General features: G+C 52.8%; 1 protein-coding gene across 1 annotated transcript in view; it reads right to left on the bottom strand.

Moving 5' to 3' along the window:
- Nucleotides 1-7,556: 7,556 nt before the first annotated feature.
- NYNRIN (NYN domain and retroviral integrase containing) overlaps nt 7,557-14,061 on the bottom strand; it is an 18,599-nt gene continuing 12,094 nt past the window's right edge. The window contains exons 4-8 of the mRNA XM_007447904.1: nt 13,905-14,035; nt 13,668-13,764; nt 11,934-12,035; nt 11,611-11,712; nt 7,557-10,395 (exon numbers count right to left, since the gene is read on the bottom strand). Coding sequence (XP_007447966.1) covers nt 7,557-10,395; nt 11,611-11,712; nt 11,934-12,035; nt 13,668-13,764; nt 13,905-14,035 — 3,271 coding nt within the window. The remainder of the gene's footprint in view (nt 10,396-11,610; nt 11,713-11,933; nt 12,036-13,667; nt 13,765-13,904; nt 14,036-14,061) is intronic.

Here is a 14,061-nt window from a genome sequence, read left to right as displayed (position 1 = left end):
GCTGAAGGATATGCTGTGTATCTAAATCCATGGTCTCCAGCCACCCCTGGAGCAATTCTCCAAGCAATTCTTCTGTGGTTTCCTCTGCCAGCTTCTTTCCTCATCTTCCCCCGAATCCAACTGAAGGCTTCTGTTCTCTCCTTAAAACTTTTACTCCGCCAACTGTCCCCGCTGCCAGCAGCAGGGTCTTCACCTTCTACTTCACTGAGAAAGCAGAAACCCCAGGAAGAACCCTTCCCACCAGCGCATCCGAAAACTCACCTTCCTCCTCATCTCTCCTTCCTATCTGGCTCCGTAGAATTCGTGTCCTTCTCTCTGTCAAGGCGGCTATCTTCATCCACCAGTCATGGATTCCATTTCCTGGAAACATACTCTTTTCTTTTCCTCTCCTCCCTCCTGTATGTTCAATGTCTCCCTCCTTACTCACTCCTTCTGCCTAGCAGTTAAATAGACTCAAGTCTCTTAAGTCTAAAACAGAAAACAGATGGATATGGAAACAGTGGTAGATATATAGTCACGCTCAGCTTTATATGCTAGTTAGCGTCACCTCACCTCCCCTTTAGAGCCAAATATCTATGCTTACCAGTTGCTCACCCCTGAAGTCAACTGCAGCCTCTGCTGCTCCGCCTAAACTGCCCTCAAGCTGATCACTCACAACTTCTTCGTCACTAATGTCACTATCATCTAGTCCTCTGTCACTCAGGCTCTCCCTAACATTTGACCCTGTTGGCCACACCCTCCTTCTAGAAGCGCTCCCTGCCCCCATTTCCCTGACTGGGCATGCTCTGGGCTCTGCTTCCACCTGTCTGCTGAGGCCACTTTCTTTTTCAGCCTCCTGTACCTCTGCCCATCTCTGCCCAGTTTCCCTCTAGCTTCTGCCCTAGGATTCCTTTCATCCTGACACACTCTCAAAAGCCTGAATCTCCATCCATATGCTGACAACTTTCACATTTTTTATCTCTATCCAGGACCTCCCTCCCCAAATGTCAGATTCCTACTTTGCCTAGCCCACCTTAAAGTCAACCTGCTAAAATTAGAGTCTTTCCTCCCGAAATCTGTTTTCTCTCTTATTCTCTGTGTCCAAAAATGGAATGTCCCTGTTGCCCTAACCAAACACCAGCCATGTTCCTCGACTCCTCCCTCTCCCATAACCCCCATAAATCAGTTCCATCCATTGTTTTCCATCCATCTGGCTACCAATATCTCAGAGTTCTATGAAAGCTTCCTAATTGGCCCCTTGGCCTCCAGTTTTGCTTCTCTAAGTTCATTCTCCACACGGGGGTTGCCAGAGTGGCAACTTCACTGCCTAAAGCCCTTTAGGGTATTGTGGGGAAGGCAGAGGGTCTAGGATCAAATCCATATTGCTTAACGTGGTTTTTTTTTTTAGGTCCTTTGCAATCCAGCTGCTGCGATCTCCCCTGATTCATTTTTCACCATCTATGGGAATGTGAAAACTTACAAAATAGCACTATTTATTAGCTGAGGGAAAATGGCACCCCCTTGTGTGTAGCTGGTGTATTAAATTAAGGATATGCAGATTATGATCTGCTGAATGCGGAAGCACAGGCCACCACATGGGGTCAGGAGGTAGCTCCGTCGTTTCCCCATCTGGGGAAGTAAGAACCCTGTAGTCGTTTTGATTGAAGGTGTAGTACACTCACACAAAGGAAGTAAAGTTTAAAGATTTATTACTTACAGACCCCAGAAACCAGCAGGGGGGAACGGGAAGCAGTGAGCCAGGAGAAGGGCAGTCCTCTGTCCCAGTTCACGTGTGAGCAGGATAGCAAGAACCTATTATGTGTAAGGTAGTTGGGGTGCAGGTCACTAACTTTACCCGGACTCAACTATAAGTGGCCATTTCAAAAGGCGCCCCAGGAAAAGCAAGTGAGAATTTGGGGCAGGAGTCCTAAACTCAGGTCCTTATCTAAATGTCCAGACTCTGGGTGTGAGCAGGGTCATTATACTGTAAAATGCCTGAGCGGCAACTCAAAATAGAGATTTTCTCATTATAGCTCAGAAAACGAGGGCATGGCATTCGCGTCAAAATTTATCAGGGCCAACTGAATTGTTCTTGGACCCAACTGAGGTAAACCAGGCTCTGTTTTAGTTTGTAAATCATCCTAATCTGGACCAAACTGAAATGGAGAAATCTTAATATACAGTATACTAATGTATATTAATATCATACATTAATAAAGGATAGAGAGGCCATAGATTAGTGGGGAGAAAGTAACTCTAGCAACAAAGTGAATATACTTGCATGAGAAGCAGCGAGCATAGCGGTGAAGGTGGTGGGCACTGGAGCCTCTCACTCAGGAGCTGCACATGACCTTCGGCAAATAACTCAAACTCCCCCGCCTCATTTTCTTCCTCTAGACGATGAAGAGAAACATGGTATATATCCCACAGCGTTGGAAAGCACAGAGCAAGTACCCACTATATGTAAGTTACTGTTACCATATGAATTAGGAAACAAGTTAAAACTGGTACACGTCCCAAGGATTCTTGGACAATCTTTAAAACGTGGGTAGGTCTTTAATCCATTTTGAGTTTATTTTTGTGTATGGTGCTAGGAAGTGTTCTAATTTCATTCTTTTACATGCAGCTGTCCAGTTTTCCCAGCACCACTATTGAAGAGGCTGTCTTTTCTCCACTGTATACTCTTGCCTCCTTTATCAAAGATAGTGACCATATCCAGCACCACTATTGAAGAGGCTGTCTTTTCTCCACTGTATACTCTTGCCTCCTTTATCAAAGATAAAGTGACCATATGTGCATGGGTTTATCTCTGGGCTTCCTATCCTGTTCCATTGATCTATATTTCTGTTTCTGTGTCAGTACCATACTGTCTTGATTACTGTAGCTCGGTAGTATAGTCTGAAGTCCGGGAGCCTGATTCCACCAGCTCCGTTTTTCTTTCTCAAGATTGCTTTGGCTATTCGGGGTCTTTTGTGTCTCCATACAAATTGTACAATTTTTTGTTCTAGTTCTGTGAAAAATGCCAGTGGTAGTTTGATAGGGATTGCATTGAATCTGTAGATTGCTTTGGGTAGTATAGTCATTTTCACAATGTTGATTCTTCCAACCCAAGAACATGGTATATCTCTCCATCTGTTTGTATCACCTCTAACTTGAGGACACGGGGAGGGGGAAGGGTAACCTGGGATGAAGTGAGAGAGTAGCATTGACATATGTACACTACCAAATGTAAAATAGCTAGTGGGAAGCAGCTGCATAGCACAGGGAGATCAGCTTGGTGTTTGGCAACCACCTAGAGTGGTGGGATAGGGAGGGTGGGAGGAAGACACAAGAGGGAGGGGATATGGAGATATATATATATATGCATATAGTTGATTCACTTTGTTATACAGCAGTAACTAACATAACACTGCAAAGCAATTGTACTCCAATAAAGATGTTTAAAAAAAAAAGTGAGTAGGATTTTTGTTTTGTTTCATTGTAGCCATTTACCTGTTATAATGCTGCTTTCTTTCAGGTGTGTTCACTTCTACCCAGAAACACAAGGACATCATAAACGGTCCCTAGGAAAACATGGTATAGCAAAGCTTAGGGGGTCCCCATCTCACCAGATAGTTAATGTACATTTTTTAAAAATTTTTATTTGAGTGTAGTTGATTTACAATATTGTGTTAGTGGTTTATGTACTTTTTAACATGAGAATGAGATACACTGCAGGACGTTCTTTATATAATATTTTTGCTTATGTCTGGGACTGTCTGCCTACTGGTGACTTTGTAATTTCTCTGTTAGAGACTTGGGAAGCTCACCTGCCAGTGCCCCAAATGAGAAGGGGAAATCGTGATGGTATAAAGGAGAGAAGCAGTGACTAGTAGGCTGCACTGCCCATGGTGCTCAACTCTGGACACATCTTTATTCGCTCTGCTAAAAATATGTCAAATCGGACCTTGTAAATTGTTCAGCCGCGAAGAAAAGAAATCTCACCAACAGAGGGCTCAGAAGCCAACGTGGATAAATTCTGAGTATTGGTTAAATTTCTCTTGAGTAGAAAGTAAAGGTTTTGCTAAGCCACCTTCCTGATCAATCTTTCACTTAGGAGCTCCGAACCTTTCACTTGCTGCCCTGTCCTAAGAGCATGTGCGTCATTTTCAGTGAAGGGGGTCAGGAAGACAGACCTCGCTGGACTGCACGTGAGCGGAGGCTTCAGACCCCTGTGCTGTGGGCTCCTACTCCGTGTTCCTTCCCTTACCACCCTGCACTGTATTTGCTTGTTGAATTGCCTCCCTCACCTAACGGTGGGCCCCAGAGGGGCACCATGCCATTCCCATTACCTGCCATCCACTCCACACTAGACAGGGCCTGGCACACAGTAGGTGCTCTATAAATACTAAGTGACCATGTGCACGTGAGCCAGGGAGTTCTCAGGAAGGACAGTTGCTTCCTGCCACTCCACCCCCCTGTCAGTGCTGAACAGACATTCCGTCAGGTGAGAAAACAGCAAGAAGCAGACACCCGAAGTCTGGAAGCTTGGCCAGGGTTAGGAAGGTTTCTGAGCCTAGGGGGCAGTAACAACAAGCATTCCACGGGCAGGAAGAAAAGAAACGTTAGCTAGTATGTGATTGTCTTTATCGGTTCCGGCTGCTGTAACAAAAACCCCATAGATTGGGTGGCTTAAACGACAGAAACTTAGTTCCGGAGGCTGGGCATTCAAGATCAAGGTGCCAGCAAATCAAGTGTCTGTTAAGAGCCCACTTCCTCACTTGCAGATGGCCATCCTCTCATTGTACCCTCAAGTCGTGGAGAGGCAGCTCTAGTTTCTTTCTCTTATAAGGACACTAATCTCATCTTAGATGCTCCCCCCTCACGACCTTATCTAAACCTGATTAACCCCCCCCAAAGCCCCACCTCCTAATACCATCCCACTAGGGGGTAGGGTTTCAACATATGAATTCGGGAGGACACAAACATGCAGTCCATCACAGTGATGAAGGCTTACTCCATACCCGGCACCACAGTAGCCTCTTGGCACGATTATTTCATAAGAGCCTTGCACCATCCATAATTTAGGAATTGTTACCCTGCACCTGATAGGTGGGGAGACCAAGGCCCCAGGAAAAGGCTTCATAGGTAGCAGCCACGGATTCAGTATTCAAACCTAGTTCTATTGTGTTTCCGATACAGCCAAGCTGGTCCAGCACTGATGCCATTCTTACACCAGCCTTCATTCATCTTCATTCCCACCCTGCCCACTTCTAAGGCGTGAACGGAAAGAGCACTAGCATGGAAGCCCTCAGCCGGGGCTCTCCTCACAGCCCTGCCATGAACCAGTAGGGGAGAGAGGGTGAGCTGTATCACTACCCGAGCACTGGTCTCCTCGGTAAAATAAGAGCTCAGGGGCTTCCCTGGTGGCGCAGTGGTTGAGAGTCCGCCTGCCGTTGCGGGGGACACGGGTTCGTGCCCCGGTCCGGGAGGATCCCACGTGCCGCGGAGCGGCTGGGCCCGTGAGCCATGGCCGCTGAGCCTGCGCGTCCGGAGCCTGTGCTCCGCAACGGGAGAGGCCACAACAGTGAGGGGCCCGCGTACCGCAAAAAAAATAATAATAAAAATAAATAAGAGCTCAGGTCAGATGCACTTGGAAAGTTACTATCCAGGCTGTCAAATCTGCAAGTCTGCCTGGAAAACATGCAGCACCCATGCCCCACAACTGCCTCCCACCCTCCTCATAATTGAAGCTAAAGCTAAAAGAAAAAAAAAATTTTTTTTAATTGGACATTAGCTCCATTTTGATCCGTTTATTGACAAATCAAATGGGGGAACAAAAGGTCACCAAAAGGGGTATAAGGTCATAAATGTGGTTAACGGGGAATGGATACAGCACTGAGGAGGGAGAATGAGGTTGAACAGACCATCAGAGGGAGGAGGGGGAAAGAGGTATCTGCTAAAAACCCCACGCTCACCTTTCTGTTTGTCAGCTGTCACCCAATCATTCTTTCCTGGACAGAATTAACAGCTAGAAATGGTTTCAGGGCAACACCTAAGTGGTTAGTCTGCAAGATCTGGGAGATGAGCTGCAGGGAAGATCGGTATAAGATTTTGAGACCTTCTCTCACTTGAACCCCATCTGTGGCGAACAGAGAATCAGGAAGCTTAATCCTGGTCCCAGCTCAGCCACCAACTATCTCTGTGACTTCGGGCAAGTCACTTCCCCTCTCTGGGCCTCTTTCCTCGGCTGTAAAACAAGCTAATTGGACTCAGTGGCAGGCTCTACTCTGGCTCTAGCAATGTCAAGCGTTTTCGCAACTGGAGCTAGGCCAGGAGACTGGCTCAGTTTTGGAGAAATAAAACTACTTAGAGGCCCAGCCAGACTGACCCAGTGCTGGTCTCCACCTGGACCACCCCCTCTGTCGGCGGCAGCAGCCATTCGGAGGGAGAGTGAAGGAACACACACCTGTGAGAAACGCACTCTTGCAGCAAGTGATCTTTGCAGAGCGGCTCTGGGGGAGCCCGGGATTCTCTCTACCCAGAAGGCAGGGTCCAGGGGACTAGTGTGGGGTCTGGGGAATCCAAACAGAGCAGTCGTACACTACGTAGGGTCTGGGGATGCAGGGTACAGTGGCAGTGAGAGGAGCGGGCTGTGGGCTGCGGGGTGGGATTGGGAGGTAGAGTCACACCAGCACCTCACCGTGTGCCAGACCGCTCATTTCAGTCACCCTCCCCCTGAAGCCGAGGCCTGGGCCCCTTGGTCTAGTCGAAGCAGCTCTTTAGGTAGAGATGCCACACTTGGCATCGAGATCCTTGACTCCTGTGGGCTCGATATCATCGAAGCCGGGGTCAGGGAGCGTCTCCATTGGCTGGAGTCAAATGAGGTAGGCTGACTCCATCTCCCCCTCGCCCTTCCCATGCTGACGGGCAGGATGCACCTACAGGATGGCTGGCCGGCCATCCTCCCACCCCAGTTCCGAGCCTCGAGGCCCAGGACTCCCAGCCTTTCCTTGACAGGCATTACAAGGGCCGGCCTAGGCTGGCCTGAGAAAGCGAACCATGAGATAAGGGACGGGCTGCCTCTCCACAGCCCGCATGGATTTGGGTCAGCTGTGACAGATTCAAGGGCAAAGGGTCCCCAGTCAGGGACAACAATCGGGGGAGGAGCCCACAATCGAGGTTTCTGTTTGAGAGGGGAATGTGGTTTTGATGCTGAGGTCCAGAGCCACACTGTTTCATGGTAAAGACAGCCAGAAATAAGATTCTGGGCTACGTGTGTATATGTACACTTTCACTTGGGGAGAGACACTGAACCTGGCCTGCCCCAGGAAGGGATACCTGCCAGGGTAAAATTGTCAGAGGCCCACATCTGACAGCCTTTAGCAGATTCTCCCAATACCCCATACTGGGCATGTTTCCATAGGGACGCTGGTCCCCAGTTCAAGGCAGTTCAGCAAAGCTTTATGAAGTAACTTCTCTACAAAAGGCACAATGAAGGGCCCCCAGGGGGCTGTGAGAGCATTGCTGGGGTCAAGGGGAGGCCTAGCAGCAGAAGCCCAGGACCCTGGGGCGGCGGGCTCCCCCACAGCTCCAGCTCACTGCTCCAAGACCTTGAAGGACAGAGGGGTGCCACTCTTGGCAAAGGTCTTCATCAGACTGCTAGGATAGATGCACCCAAGCTTCTCTGGAGTGGGGAAGCCCCAGACCCTGTAGAGGGACAGGCTCAGCCGGTCCCCGATATAGAAGGGACCCACCCACTTGGCGCTGCTGCCGTTCCTGGGGAGGGACAGCAAGAGGACCTGGTCACCCACATTCCACTCCTTCTCCTGGCTCTCCCGCTTGAAACGCCTATTCTCAGCCTTTTCACTTGTCTTCTCAGCCACCCTCCAGTGGAGCTCCAGCAGCTCCCCCATCAGCTGTAGCAGGAAGACATCCATCTTGAGCCCTTCGATGTTTGCACTGCTCATCTCCCACCACAGGGGCTCGGTCAACCTCTCCTCGCCCCCCGTCAGGATCTGGAACGGCGTGGCCTGGCTGGAGGAGGCCCTGAAGGCCAGGTGCAGCAAGGGCAGGGAAGCCACCCACTTCTTGCCGTGCAGGAAGATGAACTCCTTGAGGGCCCTCTTGAATTCCCAGTAGGCCCCGGAGCTCGTCAGGCAGGGGAACTGGAGGTCCCTACTCAAGGAGGCCACCTGGGCTCCCAGGGCCAGCCCACAGCTTACCAGGACATGGCGGGCAAACTGGGGGCCCTGGGCGGCCTCCAGCCTCACCGGAACACCCCACCTCGCGAACAAGTGCTGAAGCAGCACCTGGGCCACAGCCATGTGCGTGTAGGGCTTCAGCGGGAATGCCTCTACCCACCTGGTGTTGGGGTCAGCCACAATCAGCACGTGCTTGTGGCCCTCCTCGCTGACAGTGACTGGGCCCACCACCTCTATCTGCAGGTTGGACCAGGGGGCGGTGGACCTGAGGGGCCACAGGGACTCAATAACCTTCAACTCACTGCCTATGAGATTCCGGGGGATGCAAAACAAGCAGCTCCTACAGTAATCTCTCACGTGCTCCTGCATGCCCGGCCACCATCCCAGCAACCGCAGCTTCTTGTAGGTCTCCTCGGGCCTCTGGTGGGCCCCCATGGGGAGGTCGTGCACAGCAAAGATCAGATCCCTCCGGAGCTGCCTCGGGACTACCCAGACCCGGGGCCTCTTGTCTCCCTTGAACATAAGCAGGCCACTCTCCTTGTCGAGGCTGAGGGAGTTAAAGGCAGAACTGAAGGGTGAGGAGCTGGCTAATTTCTGCCCGGCCTGCAGCTTGGCAATGATATCAGCCAGGGTGCCGTCGCTCAGCTGTAATGCCAGCAAGTTGGGCCTCCTGCCCGTGGTAGGGGGAGACACCACAGGGACTGGCACATCGTTTGGCAAATTCCACCACTGGCCGCCCCCCTGGGCCCCCTGCTTGGCCAGGGTGTCCACCGTCACAGCAAACAGGGAGCCCCGGTAGGAGGTTCGGTAGATAAATGGAAGGGATGAGAGGCCGGAGGTGAGGGCTATGATGTAGGAGAGCAGGCTTGGGTGAGGTAGCGGAGCCCCGTCGGAGGAGAGGAAGCCCCGAGCCCTCCAGAGGGGCAGGAGCTCCCAGAGGAGGCTGAAGATCCAGTTGCAGTGCGTGAGGAAAACCACGGGCAGGTGGGACTGGCCAAAGTGCTCCAGGCCACAGGCCACGGCCGCCAGGTGGGCATAGGTCGGGGTGTAAGGCGAGCAAGAGAAGGAAAGGGAGACAGGGGGGCTGGTGGGAGACAGAACATAGAGACCGAAGCCAGCACACCACTCATCCTCCCGGTAAAAGCAATACCCCGACATGTGGATGCAGACAAAAGTGGACAGGTCGGAAAAAGGAGGCAGAACCTGGAAAAAACGAGGCATGGAAGCCGCAGGAGTCAGCAGCCGGTTTTCCCCCAGCAGGCCCTGGAGAAGGGTCAATTCCAGTGCCCTCCTGCCCTTGTCCTGTACCAAGAGGGACCATCTGATCAACCATGCTTTGGCAACCCTGCGGCCGTCTGACGCCCCAGGGTCCACAGTGGTCCGGGAGGCATAGGAAAGGCCCAGGACCACTGGGGTGTCTCCAATGCAGCGGGAAAAATGCTTGAGGGCCCAGGCCATGGCATAGGGGCTGTCTCCCCCTGACTGCGGGCCCTCGCTCTCCTCGTCGGGGAGGAGGGGTTTTGAGGTATAGGCTACGGGGTGCTTTCTCCCTGAGCGCTCCTGGTACACAACAGCCGTCAGGGCCACTTGGCTCACCGTCACCTCCAGGCGGAAGGGCAGCTGGGGGTTGGGGGCCGTCAGGCAGAGGGCGGACACCAGAGCTCGCTTCAGGGCCAGGAAGGCCTTCTCATGCTCCCAGTCCCACTGCCAGTCCGGCTTCTGCTTGAGGAGCCTGTGCAGGGGCCCCACAAGGGCTTCATAGTCAGGGATGACGTGCCGGTGGGAGTCCATGAATCCCACAAAGAAGGAGAGCGCGGTGAAGTTGCTGGGGACGGTCAGCTGGGCCAGCTGGGCAAGAACCTGCTGGCAGGGAGCCTTCCCATCCCAGGGGATGCCCAGGGAGGGAGAAGGTACCGCCGGCAGGAGATCGATGTCGAGGGCTTCATCCTGGGGGTCGTGCAGGCTGAGGCACCGGAGTATTTCCTCTGAGAGGGAAGAGCACTCAGCCCTGAACACGGACACCAGCGAAGCGTCCAGGTCCTCCTCCTTCTCGGCCGGCTTCTGCATCTCCTGCTCTTCCCCCTGCCTCTCCCCCTTCTCCCTGACTTCTTCCACATTCTGCAGACTCTCCGGGGGCCCGGGGTCAGCATCCTCACTCAGCTCAGACACACCGGCAGAGCCGGGAGGAAGGGTCTTCCACACCCTCAGGAAGTTGCCAATGTCAGTGTCCAACCTACACCGAAACAGCAGGACAGAGGAGTCTGATGGAGGAGGTGGGGGACAGCCCGCCCCGAGAGACCATCCAAGGCGAAACCACAACTGTGGAAGCCCACAGAGCCTCAGCAACTCGTTGCTGAGTTTCCCTGAGGCTGGGCCGAGGGCCCGCCTCCAACATGGCACAGCCTCAGACAGGACCTGCCCGCAGATATTCCCTCCACTCCCAGCATCTGCCGGAAGGCAGTGTTAGAGGTTCATCTGGGCTTTGAAGACTTATCCAATCAAAACCTCATTGACCAAGTGACATGTCCAACCAGTTTTAAGCCAATGGTTTGATAAGAATTAGATGACTGGTACTTCCAATCGGACTCCAGGATGGGCGGCGGGTGGGTGGGGGGAGGTCAAGAGAGGGAAGGAGGCTTGACATGGGGCTTGGGAGCGCACAGCACAGAAACCTCGGCCACATCACTTTTCTTCAAATTGGAGAAATGGGACTGGGGGACCTGGCCCGGGAAGCAGTGTCCTGCCCAGAAGGTCCCTGCCGGGCCCAGGGAACGGGGAGGTGAGCAGCAAGGCGGCTCAGAGTGGGTGGAAGCCAGAGGAACTGAGTTACTGCAAATCAGTTCTGCCGGCAGCAGCACAATGACCTTGGGAAAGTACTTAAGTCTCAGATTCCTCATCTGTAAAACGAGGACAGTGGTCACGTATGTCTAACTCGAGCTGTGAGGATCAAAGCGGGGAAGAAATGTGGGAAAAGTTCTACTTGGTAGAACACAGCTCCCCCTGCACACAATGAAACAAGAACAAGGCGGTTCACCGCAGCACTGGTCCCAACAGCATAACATGGAAACTGTCGAATGGGCCTCCACAAAAGACCCCGTAAACCTGTTGGGTATTCACATAACGGAATACAGCATGGACATTAAAGCCAGCCACGTGAACTAACGTGGCATACATCTGGGAAAAACAATAAAACATGGCGACAAATGCCAGTTGTGGAATGTTACATATAGTATTAAAGCACGTGTGCGAGACTGTGAAACTGTAAAACCATATTGTAACTGGTTTATGGATGTGCAGATGTGGGTGGAAGTACAGACCTGAAAAACTCAAATCACTCTGCTCACTATTAAGCACTAGACAAACGTTGGCTAGCACCAAGGGGAAGCTTCCAGTTAGCCCCGGGAGCGGCTGGGAGATGGGGTGTGGAGGGGGGTGCCTGGCCCATTACCTGTTTGGCTTCTTCAGAAACTCATCCAGAGTGGGGCCATCACGGCCCAGAGGATCGTCGGGCACCATGAAGAGATTCCCCGCAAAAGTGAAGGGCAGCAGGCTGGACCCGGGATGGAGGAGGAAACGTCACAGAGGAGCCCTTGACCCACCCACACCCCGCTGCCACCTGGTAGCTCCACAGGGGCTGAGACCCACATCTCCTCCCAGCAGGTGCTGATGAGCACCGCTCCAAGGCCCTTCCGCCTGCCCAAACCCCTCTTGCCAGGGACTGCCCAGCACCCAGGGGGAAGGGACAGCCCAATCCCCTGGGAGCTGCCTCACCGATCTTTGACCATACGTTTCTTGGAATTATTCATCAGGACGTGGAGCTGCTCGTTGGTGACGATGATGCCATCTGTCTCTTCCGCCAGCTTTACCATGAACCTGCAGGGAGAGGGGAAGTCGCTAACGACCCAGTACCCAGACCCTCACCTCCCCAGTCCTCTGAGAAAATGAACTTGCAGCTTCCTGTTGAGGTGTTTTGGACAAAAACGCTGCCCTTGATAGCCGGGGAGCCAAGACTCGAGAGCCCATCCTCGTCTATGCAGCCAACTGGGATGTCCACTCGCCCCTGGGAGGGTGAACTGGGATGCACATCCCCCAACTGTATATGCAAACACAGACCCCTATTTTACACATAGGCATTCACATACACATGCTCAGACATGCACACAGAAAGCCATGCACTTGTCCACATCCATACATGCATTTTTGCTTCTTTGGTTTCCACGCCTGTCAAACTAACATAAAATACCTACCCTCTATTGCTGTGAGGATTAAACTGAATGAGACAATACACTAGACACTGAAGTGTCTAGTTCAGTGCCTGCCACACAGCGTGTATCAAGTATTCCATGATTACTCTTCACCAATGCACAACATTCAGGTACACGCCAAGACACACATACATACATATGGATATGTGTATACACGTATAAAAACACATACCTGAATAAACAAATCCATTTTTCCAAGGATCACTTCTCCTCGAAAGAGGGCTGTGACCAGGAAAGAAAGCGAAGGCCACCCACTTCTCGGCATTCCCTGCAGAGTGCCATTCTGGCAGCCACGAGCATGCAATTCCACAAGTGACCAGCAGAGGGGCCTTCTGCAGGATAGCTACCTTCCCTCAAACCCAGGCCTGAATTTAAAGGCACTTAAAGACCTTACCCGGGGGGCCAGCTCTTGAAGGAAGGATGCCTGGGCTACCCTGCCCAGACCTTCCCAGGCTTGAAGGCTGAGTGGGTGCCAGGTCTTGGGGAGGAACAGAACTTCTCCCTGCCTGGCATGGGAGGTGCCTAAGTGGAGGCAAGACCTGGCCTGCTGGACATCGAGTCCAGCCCAGGGTCAGTGACCTGGACAGGGCCTTCTCGGCCCCATCAGAGGCAGCATCACAGGCACCCGTATGCGCACTGGTCCTGCAGCCACGCTGGGGAGTGGGTGCTGAGGACTGGCAAGTCACTGGGAGGCATTCAGGCTTTAGCTAGGAGACAGGGCCAATCCGACTCCATTTTCAGAGCCCAGCCAGGGCTCCAGTCACATACAGCCACACACATACCTCCTCCCAGGGCCAGGGCTGGTGGGAGGAAAAGACTGCAGCAATTCCTTGAGAAAACCTGAGCTTCAACCCAGACTGGCACCCAAGTCAGATGCTGGGGGAAGCAGCTCGCCTGAAGCACCAGGAGTCACCCTGGCCAGTCCCGTCCAAAGAAAGCGGAGGGTTTCACCCCGCACTTCATGGGGGAGAAAGCCTCTTAGCTCAGGTAAACTGCGCTGCAGAGTCCCAAATTCAGGAACACCTCTTGGGTTTGAATAGAGCCGACCTTGGAGCCCTCTCCTCTCTGTGTCTCTCCCTCTGCCTACAGAGGGCCGGTGCACCACACCACCCTCTCTGACATGACCCTCTGACTTATTTGCTTCCGTCTCCCCAGAGCAAATGAGGCAAGACTCCACCTGACACACCAGCCCAGCCCAAGCCCCGGGGCCCCACAAGAGAAGGCCTGCAGGCCAGCACACCTATAATCGTAGGTAGTGATCTTCTTGCCGTTCTCGAGCTGAGAGGGGGTGATTGAAAGCATCTTGAGGGAGTGTAGCTTCGTCAGAAAGTGGCTCTCTGGAGGTGAAAGGCAGAAGACAGCGATGGTCAGAGGAAGGGCTAAGTGGAAAAGGCCATGGTGGGGACAGAAAGGCAAGGGAAAGTAAGGCATAGAGAGTAAGCCCACTGGAGGGGCTGGGCAGCTGGGGACAGCTCACCTCTCCCCCTCCGGTTCTTCTTAAGCTGCCAGGTGGGCACAAACACAGTGACCTCTCGGTGTCCCCGGTTCCAGAAATACTGCACTGCCATGGCAATGCCCCGGCAGGAGAAGAAGTGATGGAGGCCGTGCCTGGGGTTGCAGGGTTGGGGGGGGGG

Source organism: Lipotes vexillifer, unplaced genomic scaffold (genome assembly GCF_000442215.2).
Source record: "Lipotes vexillifer unplaced genomic scaffold, Lipotes_vexillifer_v1.1 scaffold558, whole genome shotgun sequence".
Classification (NCBI taxonomy): Eukaryota; Metazoa; Chordata; class Mammalia; order Artiodactyla; family Lipotidae; genus Lipotes; species Lipotes vexillifer.
The sequence above is the reverse complement of the archived record's forward strand: the minus strand, read 5'-3'. Positions and strand labels throughout refer to the sequence as shown.